Source organism: Centruroides vittatus, unplaced genomic scaffold (genome assembly GCF_030686945.1).
Source record: "Centruroides vittatus isolate TY-2023 unplaced genomic scaffold, ASM3068694v2 contig_1768, whole genome shotgun sequence".
Taxonomy (NCBI): Eukaryota; Metazoa; Arthropoda; class Arachnida; order Scorpiones; family Buthidae; genus Centruroides; species Centruroides vittatus.
In genome coordinates this window covers 351,285-374,888 of record NW_027121079.1, presented here as the reverse complement: position 1 = coordinate 374,888, position 23,604 = coordinate 351,285, and the positions used below count along the sequence as shown (strand labels likewise).

Sequence of the window (23,604 nt, the reverse complement as noted above, 5' to 3'; positions counted from 1 at the left end):
TCCTGTTGTATGAAGTCACGATTTGCCCAATTGTACGTTTTACTTCCTTGGTTGTTATATCTTTATAACAAGGGAAGTAACGCAATGCTGTTAGATTTGACTCTCCTACTTCTTTTGCAAATATTTACGTTTTTAAACTTCCTGAAGTTAAGAAAGTAAAAAAACAAAAAAAAAAAAAAAAATTAGACCAAACTGGTTTCTTGTTTACATATGTTACTGTAAAAGCCCGTATATTGGTAAATCCTAGGTTTTACTTGTAAACAGTGTTCCCTCTAAGTTGAGCGGCCGCGCACTGCCCAAATTGTTGCCGCGTACGTGAATTTATGTGCAGCGCAGGTGAGCATGCACACTGATATAAACTGGTAAGCTTCAGATAGAAGGAAGAATTATGATTCATAATCCTTCCTTCTATCTGAAGCTTACCAAGACGAGTCAAGCTCACAATCATGTCCGCTCATGATTACATTTTCTTACTTTTCTCTTTAATAGTTTAACATATGGTAAACGGTTTTTCGCCCGACTACTCGTGAGAACAATAAACCGAACGACGCTTCCTTTGTTCTTCCTCCTGTTTAAATGTCGATAACAATGAAAGTGCTGCCTCAAATATATTAGAACAGCATTGTAATTTTAAATACATTATATTTCAAAAATTAAAAAATTGTTCAATTAAGACATTCACTGATACGTTAAATTATGTACGTAATAATGAGGAGTTTAAAGAACTAGCAGTTCTTATCGATATCATTGGAACATTTGAAGAATCTAGTGTTGACTGTGAACGTGGATTTAGTGTTATGAATTCAATTAAGTATAGAATCAGAAATAGACTTGAATCGAGCATTTATGTGATTTAATGAGAATTCGAATGCATTTCTTTTTCTAAAGAGGAAGTGAATCGTCAATCAGTCTACAAATACTGGATTTTAAAAAAAGATAGATGTGAAAATATTCATCAAAATTGAAATATTTTTTTGTGATTAGTATGTGACTAAATAATTTACATTAATAAAAGTTTTTTTATAATGAAATAAATTTTAATTATTACTTAATAATTAATTATTTCAGTTTTTAAGAGAAAAAATAAGATTGTCTATGTATCTGCTCAGCAGAAATTATTTGTTCAGAGAAGTACATGTTTCGCTCAGCTACAAAAAAAAATAAAATAAAATAAAATTAGAGGGAACACTGCTTGTAAAATTTTGGATTTACCAACATGAGTTGGTACTTATGAAGATTTTTATAAAGTGAGATGATTTCCGGGCTTTTACCATTACAATCTGGTACATACTTGGTTTTACTAAAGACGGTTAGTAAATGTTGGTTTTGGTAATAAAACTATGAATATTTTAATATGTAATCATTTATTGCAATTATTATGAACAGCCAACTTACTAAGTCTTATTTATTAATAACTAGTAAAACAAAAATAATATAATAGACTACGTTGGCTAAGTTAATCAGTAATCACAGTATTTTTTCTAATCATTTGGTATTCATTGTCATTTAATAAAAGTAAAAAAAGGATTTTACCTGTTACAACATGAGAGCTATCGTGGCATTCAGAATTAAAAAGTAATCCTGATGATTTGCAAGCGCACTAATTCGTGACACATGTTTTTTAGGCAGTTGCATTTTTTGAAACCTTGTTATTTGGTAAAAGACAATTTTGCGACAACTTCTCAAAGACGCACTTCTTTATCTTTAACAGCTACTTTTAATTTTTTTGTGTTGTTTGGTATCACGACTTTGTGAATTTATAGACACTTGGCAAATTCATCTATTCAATCCATAATCTTTAGAGAGACTCGTTTCGGGCTTTCGCACCTCTTTAGTCTCTTATATATACATATGTTGTATCTGGTGGGCATCTGTTCGGCACCTTCCGCACTACGTCTTACCACTTACTTTCCCCTTTCTGATAACTTGACTGCTTCTCTCCGCATGTCTCACAGCGTGTAACTTCTCCATCCCAGAATGCTGCACACAGCCATGCCTACAACTGTAGAAATATACTTTATGACATATTCTGTTTAATAGTTGTAACCAGCTTTTATGAATTTCTATGCTTAGGTTCTTGTTAATTAATATTATTTTGTTTTTCTTGTTAATCTTGTTTTTCTTTTTTTGTGTACTATTTTAACATCAGTTTTATCTATGCTACAGTTATGAGTTGTGCAATGTTCGTAAAAAACTGAGTTTATTGTATTTAATTTAAATACAACTATTAAATAAAATATCTTAAAAAGTATATTTATACAGTTGTACGCGTGGCTGTGTGCAGCATTCTGGGAGGGAGAAGTTACACGCTGTGAGACATGCTGGGGAAGCAGTGAAGTTAGCAGGGAGGGGAAAATAAGTGGGAAGACGAGTGCTGAAAGTGCCGGACAGATGCACACCAGATACAACGTATGTACAGTATATTACGTAAGAGACTGAAGAGGAGCGAAAGCCCGAAACGCGTCTCTGTAAAGATTATGGATTAAATAGATGAATTTGCCAAGTGTCTATAAATTCACAAAGTCGTAATACCAAACAAAACAAGAAAAAGAAGACACGGTTTCGACAAAACAAATAAACTTCTTCTATCTTGATAAAGTCTTCAGGGCATGAGGTAAATTGATTTTGTGTATAAAGCTGCTTCAGTACTCCAATTTTCGTACCTAGTTAATAAAACTCGTTGTCCTTTACATCTACTACAAGTGCAATAACGCTTTTCGGATCGGTTTTAGCTTTGTCAATTCCAGGCACTTTCAGTCTTACACTTTGGTCAATTTTCACGTTTGGAAATTTATCAACAGACGTGGTTATCATTTTTTCAGCGTGTTTCTCCAAAGTCAATTTTGCGTTGTTTCATATAGTCACTACAGATTCTATCTTTATTGGTATTGGCTTTATAGTTACAAAAAATTCCTGAGACTCAATCGTGTTTTCTGTCTCTGAATCGTTACATTGGAATCATCGGTTACTTGCTTCGCCCTCATCTTCTCAGTAATCATCATTTCATCGTGTTTTATCGTTGACAGTGCTATTGTCTATATCCCCTTTTGACTCATTTTCAACAATACTTTCTTCCTTGTCCTGTTCGATTGCATTTTCGACGTCATTATTTAGTTCTGTATTGTCATGCGTATCAACAGCATCCGTGATCTTCCACCGTGGTCAACAGCAACATGCGTTTCTTCAAGAATGTTTAATAAGTCCTCGTAACAAATGTAATACCTTATTTCTCCATTCTCCTCCTTCATAGGCGCTTTCATAATTACTTTTTCTTCGCCGCCTATAGTCAAAATGTCGTAATGCTTCATACGCCTGTAATGAGCAGCTAGTTTCTTTTCCATGTTCTTTGCAACATTTACTTCGTCCAAACAATTTGCGTATTTGTCCCTATTGAAATGAAAGTTATTATCTTTCTTGCTTGCCATGAGCTCATCCATTGTTTCACAAAATCTCCGTTTTACACTCATCTTGATTCATAAATAACTTTTAGACAGCGATTAGAATTACGTGCGCGTTCTGAGGTGTCAAACGATGGGAGATGCGGCGAGCGAAGGCGGCGGTGCGGTGCGGTGCGGTGCGGGTAGCGGGGACTATTTTTTCAACATTTACCATGTCTCTCAGGTAAAATTTAAGATATACAGAGTGAATGCTGGTAAAAGTTCGAAATTAACGATGATCGCAGAAAATTTCGAACTTTTACTACAAAGAATAGGTAAATCTTAGGTTTTACTGGAAGATCTTAGGATTTACCGTAGTTCGAGCATTTACAGTATATATATGTGTGTGTGTGTTAACGTCTATATCGCTTAATATCTCAGGACGGTGTGAAAATAAAGGAACGCAATTCCGCATGGTAGCTTGTATATAAAGAGCATTGATGCTAGTAAAGTTTGGTTGTGAAAGGTCGAGAGGATGGAGAGATCGAGGGTGGTCGTGATGACATTTGATGATAGAGAAGCATTACTGGCTCGGGATAGAATCATTGGAAGCGTTATACGATATTTTGGTGTGTAGCATCCACTAGCTCAATCGCATGAGGGTTGTGGTTTGCAAAACGCATGCGCGAATGCCTGTAATATGGCTGCTTTACTCCATTTAAATACTTTCTCCGTGGAAGCTGTCCAGGCTGCTTTAATCTGGCTGTTTTACATTAGGCAGCTATTCTCTCGCTGGAAGTTGTTTCGTATTGGACAATACAGCGCTTCTATTTAAAATATGCATATTCGAATCTAATTATTGTTTTTCGCATGTAGTATAGAAATTTCTAATACATAAAAATATGAAAATAATCGCACAATATGAATTTATATTTTAGAAAATATTAGGACAGCGGCGCTTCTACAGCTTCCACAAAGGGCTCGCCAATGGTCACGAGTCATATTCCTGGAGGGGTCAGACTTTTTTTTTTTTTTTAACTCTTTCCGCCTTGTGGGCACTAAGTTGGCCTTTTTTAGTAGGCCCATTATGGGTTCGGCCAGGCCCACAATGGGGCGACCGGGTGGTGAGGGACGGGGCCCGACATATCCGAACGGACCACCCCCCGAAAAAATTAAGGGGTCAGACTTAATGAAGATTTTACTTGTTTTATACAAGATTAACAATGTTTTATAAACTTATCTCTATACTGAAAATTAAGTCTTTTGTTATTTTATAATAATTAAAAATATATCTTAACAGATGAACATACACGCAATTTTATATAATTATTATGCTTAATAATTAAAAAGGGGTTTTCAAAATAAACTCTCATAACAGCTGGGAAAGTAACACAACTCCTTGCTAGATGATTTATTACGTCGGGGTCAGTAACTATAATACTTTTGTATAGACAAGTTACATCTTATTCAGAGAAATTTTGTAGTTTGATTGGAAGTAGCTGATATTGCTTCATTTCATGCTTAATTCTACATAATATTTCGAACGTATCTTCTTTTCTATCTATAAATTAATACTTCAGGTGTTTGTAATCTGAGATTAGTGTATTATATTCGTAAAATCAATGACATTTAAGCTGTACGACGTTAAAATGTGTTCGGGACGATCTCTTTCATTTTCGGTCATGTCCTTTGGAGATTAACGGTGATCAAGAGATTGATTATCACAAAATAAGAAACCTGAAGTTATGTGTCATCGAAAAATCCGGAAACGAGTTCCGTAACATTTTCGACCAAAAAACTTCAAATTTGTGTGTGGTGATTTGTTAGGAAATTTTATTTAAAACCTGTTTATGTTATTAGTCGTTATAAAATGACAAAAGCCTTAATTTCCGAATTAAAGATAAATTATAGTTATAAAACATTGTAATTTGTAATAACAAGTAAAATCTTTATATTTTTAAACATTTTTCGGGATTGAGGAAGTCTTAAATCGTGGAGGTTTTTAAAATCTGAGGTTCAAATTTGACACGATTTTTACACTTTCACTTGTTATATGCATTACAAGATTCGAAAGTAACAGAAGTTCAAACTTATTCTAATTGCAAAAAAGAAAAGACAATCTACGAAAAGATATTTATTGTGGCGTGGTCACAATGCCTGGCTGCAATTTTTCATTATATTTTTCTTTTATTTAATTTAAAATATATGCTTGTTACCTGAAATTAGTAGTGGTATGCTCGTGTTCGTTATACTTTTCCTGTTAGCAATAGAATCATGCCGTTTACGTATCTAACTTCTTTCAGAGGAAACTTTCTGAATTGAAATGACGTGACTTCCAATTTGCATCGGAAATTATTGTATAGTTAATCCGGGCCTCGTGCCTCTAAACACATCTAGTCTCAGCTTTCAGCTATTTAACTCTGTTGTCGAAATTCAGAAAGGACTGTCAAACAGTCGTACAGACTAAGGAAAGTGGGAATTTGTCAAATTTCAGCCTGATTCTTAATAAACTATTTAGTAAATATTCATGGAGTATGAAATTCACTTAATTCGGCAAGAGACTTCGATAAACTATATACATATGTATGCTGCAAACCAGATGTCATATTGTTTGAATTCAAAATTTTACTTTGAAGGGTGTTAAATAGATGACAGGCATTACAATTAAAAGAAAAGTAAATACTAGACCATATTAAAAATATATATATATATTCATTAAACGTATTTTTATGCTGCAGTTTAAATAATTTTTTATTTGTCTTTTTATAAAGTTTAATCTGTCAAATAATATAACGTAATCTTTTCTTATTTCAGATAAATATTAAAAGAGAACCAATTTCCACAAACAACACAAATGGATCTACTATTTGGAGTCATTCTGATTGTAAAATCGAAAGAGGTAATAAGCTTAATACTTTTAATACTATGAAAGTATCTTTCTAGTAATAAGAATAATACGTAATACATAAATTTATAATCATATGAATCGAATTGATAACATTTGAAAAACTATGCGAATACGCTGTGTATAATGAATAAGGATTTAAATAGAATTTAATATTATCAATTACATTTAATTTAGTTGACAGATTTAAAACTGTCAATTCAATGGATCAGAATCTTACAACAGAGAAAATTCCAATTTAGATGTTTTTGATTTGAATGAAACGAGCAATTATTTATTATGGCATCGTCACAACGTCGGGCTGCAATTTAAAATAATATTTTTAATGTATTCATTTTTAAATATGTGCTCTTTATGTCAAATTAGTAGTTACTTGTCTCTGAACATTATACTTTTCCTTTAACGAAAGAGTTGTGCCATCATTTATTAACGGTTTTCGGGAGAAAAGATTTTAATTGGAATAACGTGACTTTCGATCTTCACCAAAAGGTCGTACACAGTTAATCGGAGTCTGGTGCCCCCTAACCTTTCTATATTATACGGTCTCGGCTATAATGTTCGTCCGTTCTCGAGATCAAGAAATGACTGAGACACAGAAAGACGACAGTGAGAATTACAAGGTCTACAATTTTTTCAAATTACAGCCTAATTGTATGATTAAATTCAATTTGTTTATATAAATAGCGAAAAAGTCTGCTGCTATTTATTTTATTGTTTGTATCCATATATGTCTGTGAAAACAGTGGGTTCTCCATTAATGAGTGCTCAGACTGGGATGTCTTGCTACTTCTCATAGACCCTAAGTGTTTAAAGTACTAATTTTATATATCTATAAATAAAACTCATCTGTACTTTCGAAATTCAGCCTTTTGTTAATTTATAATAATTAATAATACAAACCAATTGTAACATGTTTGCTGATAAAGTTTGGTAACTCGTTGCCGGATTTTGCTTCTTTTTAAATCAAACTCATAATAACTGTGCGCAATATTATAGCATCACACATTTTTTCTTGCTTATAAGAGCCAGTACCACAGTGAAAGTAAATTATCCATCATTAGCAAACTCGATACATAAACATATCACTCATTAGCTCCATCCAAGCTATTGTTTTTACTTTAGTTACTAAATAATTATTTTAGAATCAAGCGAAGCTGTATTAATCGCGCAGTAAGTGCTATCTGTTGACTTATGTACCAAGGAATATGTGCTTCTAAGGAATGTTAAATTCCATGAGGACAGGATATTTGTTGACTTAGAATGCATATGAAAATAAATCCTTGTAAACTTAGACAATACTTATACATTACTTGCGATGAAAGGAGTATTTATTGCATATATATTTACGTATTATATATGAAAAGAAGTGTGAGGGAGTGACACGCAGATACGTAACGCACTATACAGTAAATCGTACATACGGTAAAACCCTGCTTAGCGTGGGGGATGCGTTCCTAGACCAACGGTCGTCAACTAGTAGTGCGCGGACCATTGATGGTCTGCGAGATAATTTGGGTGGTTCGTGGAAAAATTTGGACAGTGTTCAACTGGAAGCAACGCGCGAAGCATTACGAAAGAAATGCAAAATGCTTAGTTGCTATTTTCACTCTATGGGGGTTTTTATTTGAATCTGAAAAGAAAATACGAAGTGACTGTTATTAATAAATAATGAACAATAAACAATATTCAGAGTGCGAATGTCGTCCTTGGTGAAAAAGCTCTAAGAATCCATAAACTTATTTGAAATATGCAGCAATGAACTTTAGGCTTGCATTAATTTGTTATAATTGTGAGATCACGAACTTCAATTAATTAATTAAGTAATAATTTTATTGCTTTAATATTGTCAAAATAATATCTGTAAAACTTTGATAAATTCTTATCTACAAAAGAAGATTCCGACACGAACTTCCTTAGTGATGTAATAAGAGAACTTAGTAAATATATTTACAGTACGTTTGTTAAGGAAAAATGTACTTTGTTAGAGAAGTTGGATGAGCATTTATCATAGATTTTGGTGAATCTATGGATAGAGTATAAAATAAAATGCAGATAGAGAAAATCTTAATATTGTAAAATGAAAGTATTATGCCAGGCTTCGCTTCAACGGAAATCAACTTCCTCTTTTGACGGACGTAAAGATAATTCACATAAAACAAGTCTTGGCCAGCTGCAAGGACCTCTATAAAAGAGAGCCGTTTTAGCGCCAAAATGCGCAGTCCCAAGGAGGATGTAAGCCATACGTATCGAATTAGGCGTAGTCCCAAGGAGAATCCAAGCCATACTCAACGACTTAGGCAGACTCCTGCGCCATACAGTGATTAGGCATAATAGGAACGCCATGCAAGTTATAGTTAGTGAACATTATCAGTATGTTTATTTGTAAACGTGAACATACCAGTTTTACGAATACAACCAGCTATAGGAAGCTGATGAGCTATTATTCGTTTAGATCTCTGTAAACTCTCTCTCCGCGCATCATTTTAGGTAGAGCGCGAAATAAGTTATTTTTAGATCCATATTCCTAGTTTATTTCCATACGATTTGATATCATGTTTATTGGTATTTAGTTGTTTGATTTTATTATGTATATTCTGTAATTATCTTAGATTTAGTCTAAATAAATATAATCTTTGTTTAATTAAATATTGGACTTAGATTTATTTCCATATCGCTCACGCGGGTCGATTATTACGCGTGGTTATCCGCGTTCTAAAACCGGTAACCTGGTGTGTAGGAATCCTGACAAAAAGGAGAGAGTTGATTTTGCGATTAAATTCTCTCCGACCTCTTTATTATCGTGTCTTCCAACCACTCGGAACCGAAAGGTAACCATCTCCTAAATTGGGAATGACAAATCGAGAGGCCGATTAGAACGGAGTTCAGTAAGTGGTGTTTCGTACTTTGTGCACCCTGGCGAATCTCACATAATTAAACACGCGAGTTTCATATTAATATAGTGAAATTAAACTTTTATGATCATTATTATACTACAGACTTTGTATCGTTTAAAAAAATTTAGGATAGTGGTCCGCGAGATTCAAAATTGTGAGTATAGTGGTCCGAGGTCAGAAAGGTTGCCGACTACTGTTTTAGACAACAAAGCGTTAAGCAAAACAGCGTTAAACGAGGTCATTTTAACATAGAGTAAAAGGGATTAGAGAACACGCGACCAAAAATAAACAAATTTTACTTAAAATTAAAGTTACTTTTATATTAATTTGTATAATAATATATGTTAAATAAGACATATTCATATGCACACAGAAATGTAAAGTTTATTTTTTTATGAAAATCCTGACTGTTTTGAAATTGTTTTTGTGCAAAAAAAGTCGTGAAATTTCATTTGACGCATTTTTCTTTCGTTAAACAAATGTCGGTAGCAGAAGATTGCATCCAAAATGACTCGTTTTGCTTTTGCACTCATTTAAAAATTTGGATCATTTGCCTCAATTTGATCAACGATTTTAGTTATGGTTACCAAACTTTTAGTAAGAAAATCTGTAGAGAAATTTTTCGGGTTCTTCGTTTTCAGAATTTCTATTTCCCAGTTCCACTTGAATTCCCTGTTCTTCCAGTTCTTGAAGGTCGTCGCTGGTAAGGCTCTCACTAGAAACTTACTGTAACTCCTCAATATCCTTCTCGTCTATTTCTTCTAGTCCCGCTATATCGTTAGGTTGAGTTTGGTCAACCTAACGATATAGCGATAGACTCTTCTTGTTGAGAATTATTGGATACCTTTAGCCATAACTTGTTCTACACTTCTTTCGTGTATTTATCAGTTAACTCTTGCCAAGCGAAGTCCATATTTCCTATGGCATCCATAATGTTATATTTTTTTCCAAAATTGCACCGAACAAACATAGATTTAAAGAGAGTACACATTTTTGCCACCATTTCCGATTGGTTTTGTGTTTGCAAGTAATCGTATTATATACAAATCAATGAAATGCCCGATAATTTAAATCAGCGTAAATTTTGAGCTTAATTTTTTTGGTTTTAGAGAAGACCGCGTTATATCGAATCAGAGTTAAGCAAAGGCTAGTTTTCGGCTTGTAATCAGAAATAAATGATGTAGTGAAACATGTAATTCAATGTTGTGGTGTTAATTAATGCAAATATGCTCAGTTTTATTTTATATTTCAAGTTTTTCTTAGAATCCTTTAACACGACAACTTTGTAAATTTCACTACAGATATCAAGAAAGACGTAAAAGAGAATTATGATGTAAAACATGGTATAAAATCGGAATGTAAAGTTGTTTTGAGAAAATTGAAGATCGAAGTAAAAACTGAAGATTATAAAGTTGTTGTTCTTCCAGATGATGATGAACATGTATCGGTAAGTAATACAAATATTAAAATATTTTATAGTCAAATTTCAATAGTAACTTAGGTTTTTTATGTTTGAAAACGTAGCTCAATATTACTAATATAATATTATGCATTAAATTTAAGTGTATTCTGTATTAAATGAAAAATATGTATTATATAAGAAAAAAATCTAGCAACGAGTTGCATAAGTTTCCTGGCTGATAAGAGATTTTATTTAAAAAATAACATTGATATTATATATCATAATAAATAAATTGTCTGTTGCACCATATGTTATAAAAACTTTCTAAAATTTTAATTATCATAAAATGAAGAAATGCTTAAGTTTAATGGTAGCAATGCATTTCACAAACGGTAGTAGATGCTAACAACAAATAAAATTTTCACGAAGTCTGATCTCACTCGAGATTTTACACGTGACTATCTTTCATCTCTTCACTCTTTGGTGTTTTATTAGCATTAATTCCCCTTATGCACAATGTACAGTACTAAATTTCGTTTCATAATCTTTATCATAATACGCTTATAATGTAATGTAATATAATGTTCGGCATAATGGTTTAGAACAATGGCGTTGGGAACGGGGAACGTTGCAAGTAGAAGTTCGGCTTAAACGTTTGCTTTTTCTGTTTTTGGTAACTTTATGACGTATTATATTAAAAGAATGATTATTCGAGCATTTGTGAACGACATTGTAAAGAAACAGACGATTTTAATCCATAAAAATTATATAACTATTCAATTCTTTTGCAAGTTATGTGAAGTGCCTATTAAATTTTTATATATTTTTGTTAATAATACCGTATCGTTATACTGTAGAAGTAGGTTCTTTTCTTTTGTGGCATCTTCTACCATCAACAGCATAACGTTTGTAAATTTGTAAAAATAATTTTCCAGCTGCTTTCGGATTTATATAAGCCACTGGTTTTCTCAACAAAAGTATGTCGTGAGAACAGGCAAAACACAACCTAATAGTTCTACTATTTTGTACGGTAGGAGACACGACGCTTAATTAATGTCAAAAATAATTATTTAGTGTTATTAAATAACCTCTAAATATTTTGAAAGAATCTAATTTGTTAGTTTATCTTTTTTTGGTATCTTTCGTCGTTCTTAAATGTTTTTTTTTCCATTTTTCGTCAATATCCCATAAATCAGTGCGCGACGTTTTGGAGTTGAAACGTCAAACGTGTACTTCTGCTTGTCGTACAAGTTTCAAGTTTGAACTTCTGCGGCAACCTCTCTAATGTAATAAAATAAGCAAAACAGTTTTACAACGAATTTTGAAATTCGTTGTAAAACTGTTTTCATAAGTTAATAAAATAAGAAATCATAAAATACGGATTTGTAATTTATAAGTTAGTAATGTCTTTGATATTACTTTTCCGACTATTATATATAACAGAGGGAAAGTACGATGATCGGTCGAAAAATTACTCCCAAAGATTTTTACATTTGTGGACTTTGAACACTTTCAAACGTCAAAAAATGCAAAAAATCGTGTGTTTTGTCTGTATGTATGGATGATAGGGGTGTGTGGGGAGGAGAACATTTTCTTCACCCTGTTTGAAACTTAATAACTCCTGTGCTTTTTGTCGAAAATTTCTGAAATTTTGCTGGAAAGTTTGACTATTAGGGAAATTGAGGCTATTAAATTTTTACTGGTTATAAATCAAGAGGGTGGGGAGAAAAAGGAGGTCGTGTGTATCTTCAGGAGAGTTGGACTTAATGATGATTTTACTTGTTATTCGCATTTTTCTTTTTTTTTTTTATTTATAAAACTCATTCCTAAGTTCAAAATTCAATTATTTGCCCTTCTATAATAGTTAAAAATATCATATTTTATTCAAAAAACGTTTTACTTTAGACAGCGCCACGAAAATTTTAAAAAGATGTCCGGAAAGTTGAGCAACTTGTTAGTGGTTAATATATTATAAGTGATTCTTTGTATATTGGTTAGCCTGTCAACAATGAATTCTTCACTCCAGAAGGCAACTCTAACACGAATGAAATGAACATCCAAGGTAAGTAACATTTTACTTAGTTCAGATATTTATATTAGTATTATTCAGAAGGCAGCTGAAAAACTGCATTCAAGTTTTAACTGTCATACATTTAACTGAAATTAGATATTTGAGAATTATGAGAACTACCTACAACGTATTAATATAACTTTTTAAGTTAATAAAAATCTGTTGGGATGATCAGAATTACTAAATAACAACTGATGAGTTATGATTTAATGATTCGTGTTATCTTGGTTTTTCATGGATCTGCTGAAATAATAAGGAAAATCTATTGAAACGAAGTAAACGAGGGCTATATAACTAATTTAATAACATAAGTAAGTATATATTAGAAACGTTTTAGAAATAACGTTGCTAATATTCTTGAAAAGCATTGTACAGATCAATTGGATATACGCTCAAGTTATGGTTTTTTGATTCAAAAAGTCTGAAAAATCCATTGGTTTTGCCTCTCTACCTGAAATGCATAGACTTTTGTTGCGGTACTTTCTCTTTTACACTAATGAATTTTTTTCGTCTTTAAGAGCACACGATTTCTTCTACGTTTTCACGAAAACAACTGGAACAAACTACATAAATAAAATAAACAAAAAGCGATAAAGTGAAACAATTTCTCACACTCATTTAAATGTCCGCTGAAGAAACTAAACAGAATCATTTGTATTTTAGAGGCCATTGTAAAAGCAAATTTAAAAGAGAAACTAAACTGAAATTGTATTTAAAAGTTTCTTGTTTACAAATAAACGCCAAACAATTATTTATCAAATGTAATTTATAATTTATACGAATAGACTTTTACATGTGGGGAGGATTTAGAGAAAGCTATGACTATTTTTAATAATCAAATTCATTTTTATCGAGACATTAAAAAAAAAATCATCAAAAATCGAATTCCGAACTCATAAAGAGTATGTTCATCCCACAGGAAGAAACCATCAATGCAAAATATGCAAGAAGTCATGCTTTGAAATAATTTACGTATTTTAAAAAAATTATATTATTTTATTTCTACACATAAATTATAGTGTTCAAACTTTACCCAGTCGGTAGTTTGAATATTCCTGCCTTTCTGTGCACGATAGATTAGAGAATAAACAATGAGTTTTTATTTCAGACCCATCGATGGGTTGGTCGGGTCCCAATGGACGTGACCACATGTTGAGGAAGGTTACCTGACATACAGCGGGACCAAAGATTTACGAAACCTTTCGCAAAAATCTTATTTCGAACATCGGGCTCCCGGGATCCCGACCACTTTTTAGGCCCGAAATTTTCGGTATTAAGTTTTCCTGATCCCGAGATTTTCGGGATTGACATTGACATCATTTTAAAAAAGTTGCAAAACAGACTGCATGAAGTGAAACGTTCGGTGCGAGTGCTCTTAACAGAATTGCTTGCCTATCATTTTAATATAAAACTTTTTGTATTTTGAACTAGAATAATAGGCATGCAGTACTCACTTGGTTACCTGTTAGACGATCTTGAAGCATTTTGGTTAGAAAATTACGGTTTTATTTTAAACTTTTAAAATACTCACTCAATTTTTATTGGTGGGTATAAGTTTATCCAACAGCGTAAAAACATACCGACATTAGTATGGGGTCGAAGATAGGGCCAAAATTAGCAAAATTAGTTATGAAAAACATTGATGAAGAAATAAATAATATTCCTGTTGTAAAACTAGTAATGAAATATGCTGATGATTACTTACTGATATGCAATAATAATATAACAAACGGTAAAATTATTATTAACATGTTAACATCATTAACGAAAATATTTAATTTGATATAGAGGAAGAAAAAAATAAATCAATTTATTACTTAGATATAGGGGTGTGAGCTGCTTGTGTGGAGTGCGAGTGAACTTTGGTGAGGAGCTGTAGTTCAGTATACAAGAGTACGAATCTCACTTGAAAAAAAAAGAAATATGACCAACGTACAGAAATGGATATCTGTTAATAGATTAACCTTGGGTTTAATTAAAAAATTGCTTGTAATTGATGGTGTCGAAACCAACCCAGGGGACCTATTCTGAGTTGTATCGTTAAGCTAACGAATACGATAAAAATCAGTTTTTATCGGAACCACGTGATTCGCATTTAATCAGCTGTGAAAATGCTATTCCGATCCGGACGTTTCGTCTTCTGTTCCGATAGCCACGTGCGATAACTAAGCTTTTGTTATCGATCACTCTCGAGCTGCCGTTAGGAACGTAATACCCCGTTTGCACCAAGCATTTCAATTTATATTGTGACCAAGATGGCGACTATGCCTTGGTGCGACCTCTCTCGACCGTTTTGTTAGGTTTTTAGGTGTAAGGTTCCTAATCGTAAATCTCTGTTTTATATTTAACAAAGTTTAGGTTATAATAGTCGGACTGGACACCGGTCACGTCCTGCTTGTCTCACTGACTCGAACAAAAGACGTTTTGGAATCTCGCGTCCACACCTAAGTGTAACCTGATCCGTTCCAGATTGGACCCCGGTCGTTAGGTTTTCACACGTGCAAAACATCGGATTCAACACCACCCCCTTTAAGAAGGAAAAACAACCGGCCAAATTGACGGTTTAGGCCGCGTAATAGTTCTTTTCTGAAGGGTTGACTTAAAGCCGTCCAGTTGGGATTCGAGTGCGAGCTGATCGGCGCGGAGGCTGCGGTGTTACTTTTTTCGGTGGCGTTTCTTCGATGGCGCATGGTCTCTCGAACGGCGGGGACACATCGTCCTGCTGGGCCGGTCTCTCAACCGCATGTGTTAAGTCTGGAGTCGGAGCGGGACGTAATGGGATGACGGCGAAGGGGTCCTTCTCGGGCTTCGGTCGAGGAAATTGTCTCCGTAACAGCTGATTGGTGTGAAAACGCCGAGTCGATCCGTCGGCTATCTCCACCTCGTGTTCGGTGTTTCCGATTTGCGTTTGATCGTTCTCGGCTGCCAATTTTGAGAGCGTCGATGTCGTGCGAAGACGAGCTTTTTAGTTGTGAAATTTAATAATCTTATATAATAATTTTATATCTAGTATTGAGTCCGATAAAAATCACTTGGATTTTGTTAATAACTATAATAGGGGTTTGAAAAAACGGGTTAACAATGATAATATATACGGCTTCGCGTTTGTAAGGACAACTAATAATGATAGAGGCAATATACTTATAGGTTTTAGAACATCCGAGGACTCTGGGGAAAAATGTTCAGTGAATCAGTAAAAGAATAGGCCTACATAAAATCTCATACCATAATTGGCTTCACGGAAACTTGGATTGTAAATTTGAGCAAAAACGACAAGGATTTCCTAGAACGTGAAAATATGATAGTATTTAGCGGTGCACAAAGAAAAAGCAAAATCGGTCGTCCTGCTGGTGGCTTACTGCTGTTAATAATCAAGAGTAACTTTGATGAGCTATTCAATTCTTTTATATCAGATAAACTCATCTTTGTGGTGATCAAACTGAACCAGAGAATTAATATATGTTGGAAAAAATCATATTTAGGAATCATATTAATCTATCTCCCTCCTTCTTCGGATAAAAAAAGCGACTTTACAAGAAGCCCAAAGGATCATTGACCAGTGGTCTAATTTCGTTAACCTATGAATTATTGGTAGTGAGTTTAATGCTAGAGCTGGTGAGACAATGGATACAAAATGCATACAAAGAAACGATAACATCATTAATATAAGAGTATCCAAAGACAAAACTGTAAATTCTGTAGGACGAATCCTCTTGGACTTCGTTCTGGGAAATGAATTATTTATGTTAAATGGCAGGATCATAGGCGATATTCCCGCCGAATTTACTTTTGTCTCTCCGATGGGTAAATCAATAATTGATCATATTATTTGTTCTGAATTCGTCTTAGACCAGTGCAAGACGTTAGTAGTATTAGATATAGATGATTCGGTTTATTTCGCGATTCAATTGGAACTGAGAGGAAGTATAGAAGAACGAAACCGGTAAAACAACTCCAACCAAGAACGTAAATCTAATATAGGAAAAAACAGACTTATAATAAACTCAAATTTATAAATGAAATACCTAGTAAAATCAAGAGAAGTAGAAGAATTGATCTAGCGAAATACAAACGAAATTGGTTTGATAACAAGTGTTAGTTTCATAAAATTAACAAAATAAAAGAACCTGCAAAGATTTAGAAGAGTAAGCACAGAAGAAACGCTGAAGAAGTACTCAGAAAGTAAGAAGATATATAATAACCTATTGAAGGTGAAAAAGAAAAAATATTATGCAGATATCAATGACAGGTTAATCAAGTCCAAAAACACAAAGGTATTTTGGTCTATAGTTAATAGTTTTTGTGTCCTTAATTCAACAAGCACAGAAACAGTCCGATAATCTCATAATAGTTTGCTTCATTATTACACCACCTTTCCAGAAGTCTACAAGAGCAAAGGTAGTTGAAGAAATATAGACATTAACCTATCTGAAGAAAATCTCTGAGGAAGTGTTCAAAGTGGAGGAAATGCAGCATTGTATTAAAAAGATAAAGGAGAACACAGCTCCAGGGTCTGATTCAATTCCTACTTATATAATTAAAAGCTTTCCTATAGAAATAGTAAACAATCTGTCTAGAAAAATTAATGGCTTCTACAATCAAGGAGTTATACCATAGATGTGGAATCAAGTAATATTTTTTTATGTTATTTAAACAAGGGAATGAAAAATTGCCAACTAACTATCGTCCAATTGCGTCATTATCAGGGCTACGCAAAGATTTTACAGCCGTGTTATTATCTAAGATCAACAATTTTAGAGATATAAACAATTATAGAAATGAAACTCAATATGCGTTTATCAAAAATGGCGGCACTCAGTTAGCCTTCTTTGTACTAACTGCAATTATTTAGATACAGCTCTTCAAAACAACACAAGGTTTTCGCGTTATAGATTTAGAAAAGGCATATGACTCTGTTAATATTGCAGATTTACAAGCAAAAATGACTTACTACCAAGTAAGCATGCGTCTAACTAACATTATAGGGTTACTGTTTGGTTATTATAGAACCATTATTAAACAAGATAATACTTAGTGGCCGCTGTTTGACTCAAGTAGAGGATCACCGCAAAGAGACCCATGATCTCCCCACCTATTTAATTTTTGAACGTTTGATATGAATAACTGCTTTAAGAATGAAGACGATGGGTTTATAATTGGCGATCAGGTTGTACATTCGACCTCATATGCGGATAATATTGTGTTAATTGCCCCAACCGCCGCGGCCTTACGCAGGAAAATTCAATTGGTGGATTAATACTTCAAAGAGCTAAAATTAAAAATTAACCCAAAAAAATCAGAATTTATGATATTTAGGAATGGAGCCAATCTGGCAAAGAAACATATATCTTTCCATATAAATAAAGAAGAACTGAGGGTAGTCCAAGAAACTAAATTTCTAGGTATCATCTTAACATCAAATCTGTCATTTGAAAAACAATACAAAAAGTCTCAGTTAAAGACAATAGTTTAAAAAACAATATGGTAAAATTATTTAAGGCAAAAATGACAAATATCTATGTACAATTCCGAATTTTTAATTCTATAATTATGAATTTGATTGGCTATGCGGCCCCAATTTTGAGCTTTACTAATTTCAAAAAAATTGAAATAATTCAAAATAAATTTATACGCAGGATTTTCTCATTGAAATACAATATACCAGGTAGTTCTGTCAGATTGGAACTCAGCAGGTTTAAATTAAGTGCGATTTTAATAAAGAGATACATTAAATTTTTGTTTGAATTAAGAGATGCTAAGAACCTATCGAAGAAATTATTTTTATATCAATTATATCGGAAATCAATGGTTAAAGAAAAAAATAGAAACAGGGTAACCCAAATTACAAAAATATTAAATCTTTATGGGTTTTCTATAAAAATATGAATCTACCTGAGATAAGTGAACATCCAGGCCAACAATTAATACAAAGTGTCTTAGAAATCTCTCTATTACATGATAAAGAAGATATACACAATAGGAAGAAATCTGATTGGTATAAAATAATACTAAAGTATCCATTCAACAACAACTACATGTTAACAAATTTGGCTTTCAATGTAAAAACATTTCTCATTCAACTCAGATTAAAGAAAGAATTGATACTAATCAACAATAAATTTCTCGAGTTTTCCAAGTGTATCTCCCCAAGATGACGTATTACAATTTCAAAATTTCACATGTTTTGTAGTTGCAAAGATGCAAATGAGTTAGCACAGAGTTTAGACATCCATTGTCTATCTAAATGTACGAATGAAAGAGCTATGTATGATGTTTTCCATACAGCAAAGATTGACATAATCTATAGGATATATAACTATGCTCATGTATTTATGTCGATTAAATAATTTGAAATAATTAAACGACTTAATGGTAATTTAATTAATTCATTATTATCAACTAATGTAAGAAAAAAATACTTTAGACTAGTAGTTACATAACTCTGGATATCTTCTATTTGAAAGTTAAGACATTGACAAAATATATACATTTTCAAGTCTGGTTTTTATCCATACTTCACACTTTTATTCACACTTCACACTAGTATTAAATACTAAAATAAACTACAATGTAAAATTGGTATGTCTATGACAAAAAGTTTCTCGATTGTAACATAAAGTAATAATTACTTAGTGTTGAATCTACTAAGTTTAAAAATTGCTTGTAATAGATCGTGTGTTGGTTATGTTAGTCTAATTTGGATTAGATGATGTTCATCTCAGTAACAATAAATAATTATTTGTAACTAATCTACACCCTCTGTAACTGGCCGTGGCCATTCTACGAATAATAAAATTGATTGATTGATTACCTAGATATAACAATAACGAATAAACTTAATAAATTTACCTAATAAATAATAGTTTAACATTTAGAAAACGACTTTACAAAAGAAAATTTAAAGAGCATATAGAAATAAAAAATTAACACCCAAAAGAGAACTTCAGAATATTTCAGAAGGTTAATTGAACCTCAATGGTATAAATTAGTAGAGGGTGCCTTCACCCATTGAATATTGTTTAAAAAACGCACTCCAAGAACGTTGTACGGGAGAGTTTGAAATAAATTAGATTAATACTGGATAACACCTTTTGTCGGTATGTTTTTACTCTGTTGGATGAACTAATATCCATCTACTTTAACGGAAATAATATACAGTGAAACCTTCCTTAAAGAGCGTCTCGCATAACGAGTGTTTCACATAACGAACCAAATAAATTGTGAAAAAACGACTCGTTTAACGACCGAATTTTCTCATAACGAGTGGCCAGAAAGGGGAAAGTCCCGGATTTTGCGCAAGCTTTATCTAGCACTCGTTCACTAGCATCTTAGTGTTTTTGTGATCACACATTATTTCAAACTTTCTCCAACACATATTACGTATAAACATCAACAACCATAGCCCGTTATATAATATACACGCCAAACAATATGTTAAATTTTTGGGCTACGTAAAGGCTATAGTTTCATATTAAATATTAATAAATTTGACCAGAGGTAGGCAGTTATGTTTCCATCTCGAATTAAATTTAATGACCTATTCCAAATTAATTTTTTATATAGATATTTTTGGAATTTATTTATTTATAATTATTAAATTTAATACGAGATGTAAACATAACTGCCTACCTCGAGTCAAATTAATTTATAATATTAAATTATAGCCTTTGCATAGCCCAAGAATTTGGCATATTGTTTGTGTGTTTATCGGATAAATTATCTGATTTTTTTGGTTTTCTGCAAATCGAATTCGCATTTCAGGTTGGTTCAATCTGCGCTAGAAAAAACGGTGATGATTCACGCTCCTTAACAATGTTTATTGTATAATTGTCTTTGAATAAAACATTATACATAAAATACTTCTCACCGTGGAACGCATTATCGTATTACATTAATTTATAGAAAGGCAAAGAATTAAATTTTGAACTTAGGGATGAGTTTTATATAAAAAACTTAAATGAGAATAACGAGTAACATCATCATTAAGTCCGACTCTACTAAAGATACACACGACCCTCTTTTTCTACCGACCCTCTTGATTTTTAACCAGAAAAATTTAATAGCCTCAATTTCCGTAATAATCAAACTTTCCAGCGAAATTTCAGAAATTTTCGAAAAAAAGACCACGAGTTATTAAGTTTCAAACATGGTGAACAAAATCGTGCGCACCCACCCACTAACATTTATACATACAGATAAAACCCACTTGTTGTTTGCATTATTTGACGTTTGAAGATGTCCTAAGTTTAGAAATGTATAAATCTTCGGGAGTGTTTTTGGACCGATTTTTGTACTTTCTGTCTGTTATATATAACAGTCGGAAAAATGATACGAAAGTAGTTACACACTTACAAATTACAAATCCGTATTTTATGATTTTATATATAACCTATATACTAGAAAATTATATTAGAATTGTTTTGAAAATTTTGTAGAAATTATTTAGACTTTCGAAAAAATTAACAAAATAATAAGCCAGACTCTTCACTTTCCATTTTGTCCATTGAAAAAGATATTACTAATGAAGTTAACTAATTTTGCTAAAGATCTGTGTCATTTAAAAATTAATTAAGCCAAGTGAAAACTAGAAGAGGAGTTCTATAAGGAAAGATTTTCGCACCTATTCAATTTCATGATTCATTGTAAAACTGCTTTGCTCATTTTATTAGATAAGAAAGGTTGCAGCCGAAGTTCAAACTTTACACGTTTGACGTTCGAACTCCAAATGAAACACATTGCGCCAACGTTGACGTCATGCAGTGATTCATTAAATATTGACGAAAAAATGGGGAAAAATTTAAGAATGACGAAGGTTACCAACGAACGTAAATAAACGAAATAGATTATTTTAAAATAGTTAGAAGATATTTAATGTTTTATTTTTAGTACGAACAAATAAATGATGTTTTTCTTTCGAATGAAAAACATAGGTTTACTTTACCAATTATATAAATGCAGCAGTAATATTTTAATACTAAAGCTATGTTATGTTCATTGAAATATAATAGATACTTCATTAAGTTATTTTTTAAACTTTCAGTTGAGGAGGAAGAGAAAATTGAAGAATATGATATTCAGCACAATTCAGAAAAAGAAAAACATTTTAATTATAATATCAAAACAAAGAGATACGTTCCTTCAAGTAGAAAATGGAATAAAATTCAAGATAGGATTAAAAGGAAATACTTCAAGGTTATGCTTGCATCTCATTCTAAACAAGAATTTACGTGTGATTTATGTAAACAGCCTTTTACAAATAAGAGAATATTACGAACAAATCTGTTTTGTCACATTAAAAAAAAACCATTTCGCTGCACAGCCTGCAATAAGAAGTTTTTGTGGCAATTTCTTTTGCGAAGACACATGAAAGAACACAAGACTGGAAATAAAAACGAAATTTCTCATAGGAATTTACGTGTGCAGCCATCTGGGGATCGAGTAAAGTCATCTCCAAGAAACGGTAAAAAATCTAATATCCAGCGGGAAAATGTGTATTGCGACATTTGTGGTAAGCGTGTTCCATATAGTAAGAGTTGTCTAGAAAGACACAAAAGAATACACAGAACTTATGCCTGCAAGACATGTGGAAAAGAATTTAAGTGGAACTATATGTTGTTGCAACATGAACAAATACATAGTGAAGACCGTCCTTTCAAATGCGATATTTGTAATAAAGGTTTTAAACAGAAAGAGCAACTAAAAACTCATCAAAGAACTAATTGTGAAGAACGTCCTTTCAAATGCGATATTTGTAATAAGGGTTTTAAACTGAAAGTAGTACTAAAAACCCATCAAATAATTCATAGTGAAGAACGTCCTTTTAAATGCGATATTTGTAATAAAGGTTTTAAACTGAAAGGGGATCTAAAACGTCATCAAAAAACTCATAGTGAAGAACGTCCTTTCAAATGCGATATTTGTAATAAGGGTTTTAAACACAAAGGAGATCTAAAACTTCATCAAAAAACTCATAGTGAAGAACGTCCTTTCAAATGCGATATTTGTAATAAGGGTTTTAAACAAAAAGGAGGTCTAAAAAATCATAAAAAATCTCATAGTGAAGAACGTCCTTTTAAATGCGATATTTGTAATAAGGGTTTTAAACAGAAAGGGACACTAAAAATACATCAAGAAACTCATAGTGAAGAACGTCCTTTTAAATGCGATATTTGTAATAAGGGTTTTAAACAGAAATCAGATCTAAAAAGACATAAAAAATCTCATAGCGAAGAACGTCCTTTCAAATGCGATATTTGTAATAAGGGTTTTATTCGGAAATGGCAAATAAAAACCCATCAAGAAACTCATAGCGAAGAACGTCCTTTCAAATGCGATATTTGTAATAAGGGTTTCAAATCGGAAGAGCTGCTAAAAAGCCATCAAAATAATCATAGTGAAGAACGTCCTTTCAAATGCGATACTTGTAATAAGGGTTTTAAACAGAAAGGAACTCTAAAAACCCATAAAAAAAATTCTCATAGTGAAGAACGTCCTTTTAAATGCGATATTTGTAATAAGGGTTTTAAACAGAAAGGGACACTAAAAATACATCAAGAAACTCATAGTGAAGAACGTCCTTTTAAATGCGATATTTGTAATAAGGGTTTTAAACAGAAAAGAGATCTAAAAATCCATAAAAAATCTCATAGGGAAGAACGTCCTTTTAAATGCAATACTTGTAATAAGGGTTTCAAATGGAAACTGCAACTAAAAAGGCATCAAGTAACTCATAGCAAAGAACGTCCTTTCAAATGTGATATTTGTAATAAGGGTTATAAACAAAAAAGAGATCTAAAAACCCATAAACAATCTCATAGTGAAGAACGTCCTTTTAAATGCGATACTTGTAATAAGGGTTTCAAATTGAAAGTGCAACTAAAAAGCCATCAAAAAACTCATAGCGAAGAACGTCCTTTCAAATGCGATATTTGTAATAAGGGTTTTAAATAGAAAGG

At 32.4% G+C, this 23,604-nt stretch overlaps 2 protein-coding genes across 2 annotated transcripts in view; one reads left to right on the top strand and one right to left on the bottom strand.

Moving 5' to 3' along the window:
• Positions 1-23,604, bottom strand: part of LOC136969233 (zinc finger protein 271-like) — a 320,380-nt gene that overhangs the window by 30,675 nt on the left and 266,101 nt on the right. The gene's annotated exons all lie outside the window — the stretch shown is intronic.
• The window catches only part of LOC136969224 (zinc finger protein 208-like), a 72,753-nt gene that overhangs the window by 615 nt on the left and 48,534 nt on the right, over positions 1-23,604 (top strand). The window contains 4 exon segments of the mRNA XM_067263313.1: positions 6,192-6,276; positions 10,478-10,623; positions 12,577-12,640; positions 21,690-23,604. Coding sequence (XP_067119414.1) covers positions 6,192-6,276; positions 10,478-10,623; positions 12,577-12,640; positions 21,690-23,604 — 2,210 coding nt within the window.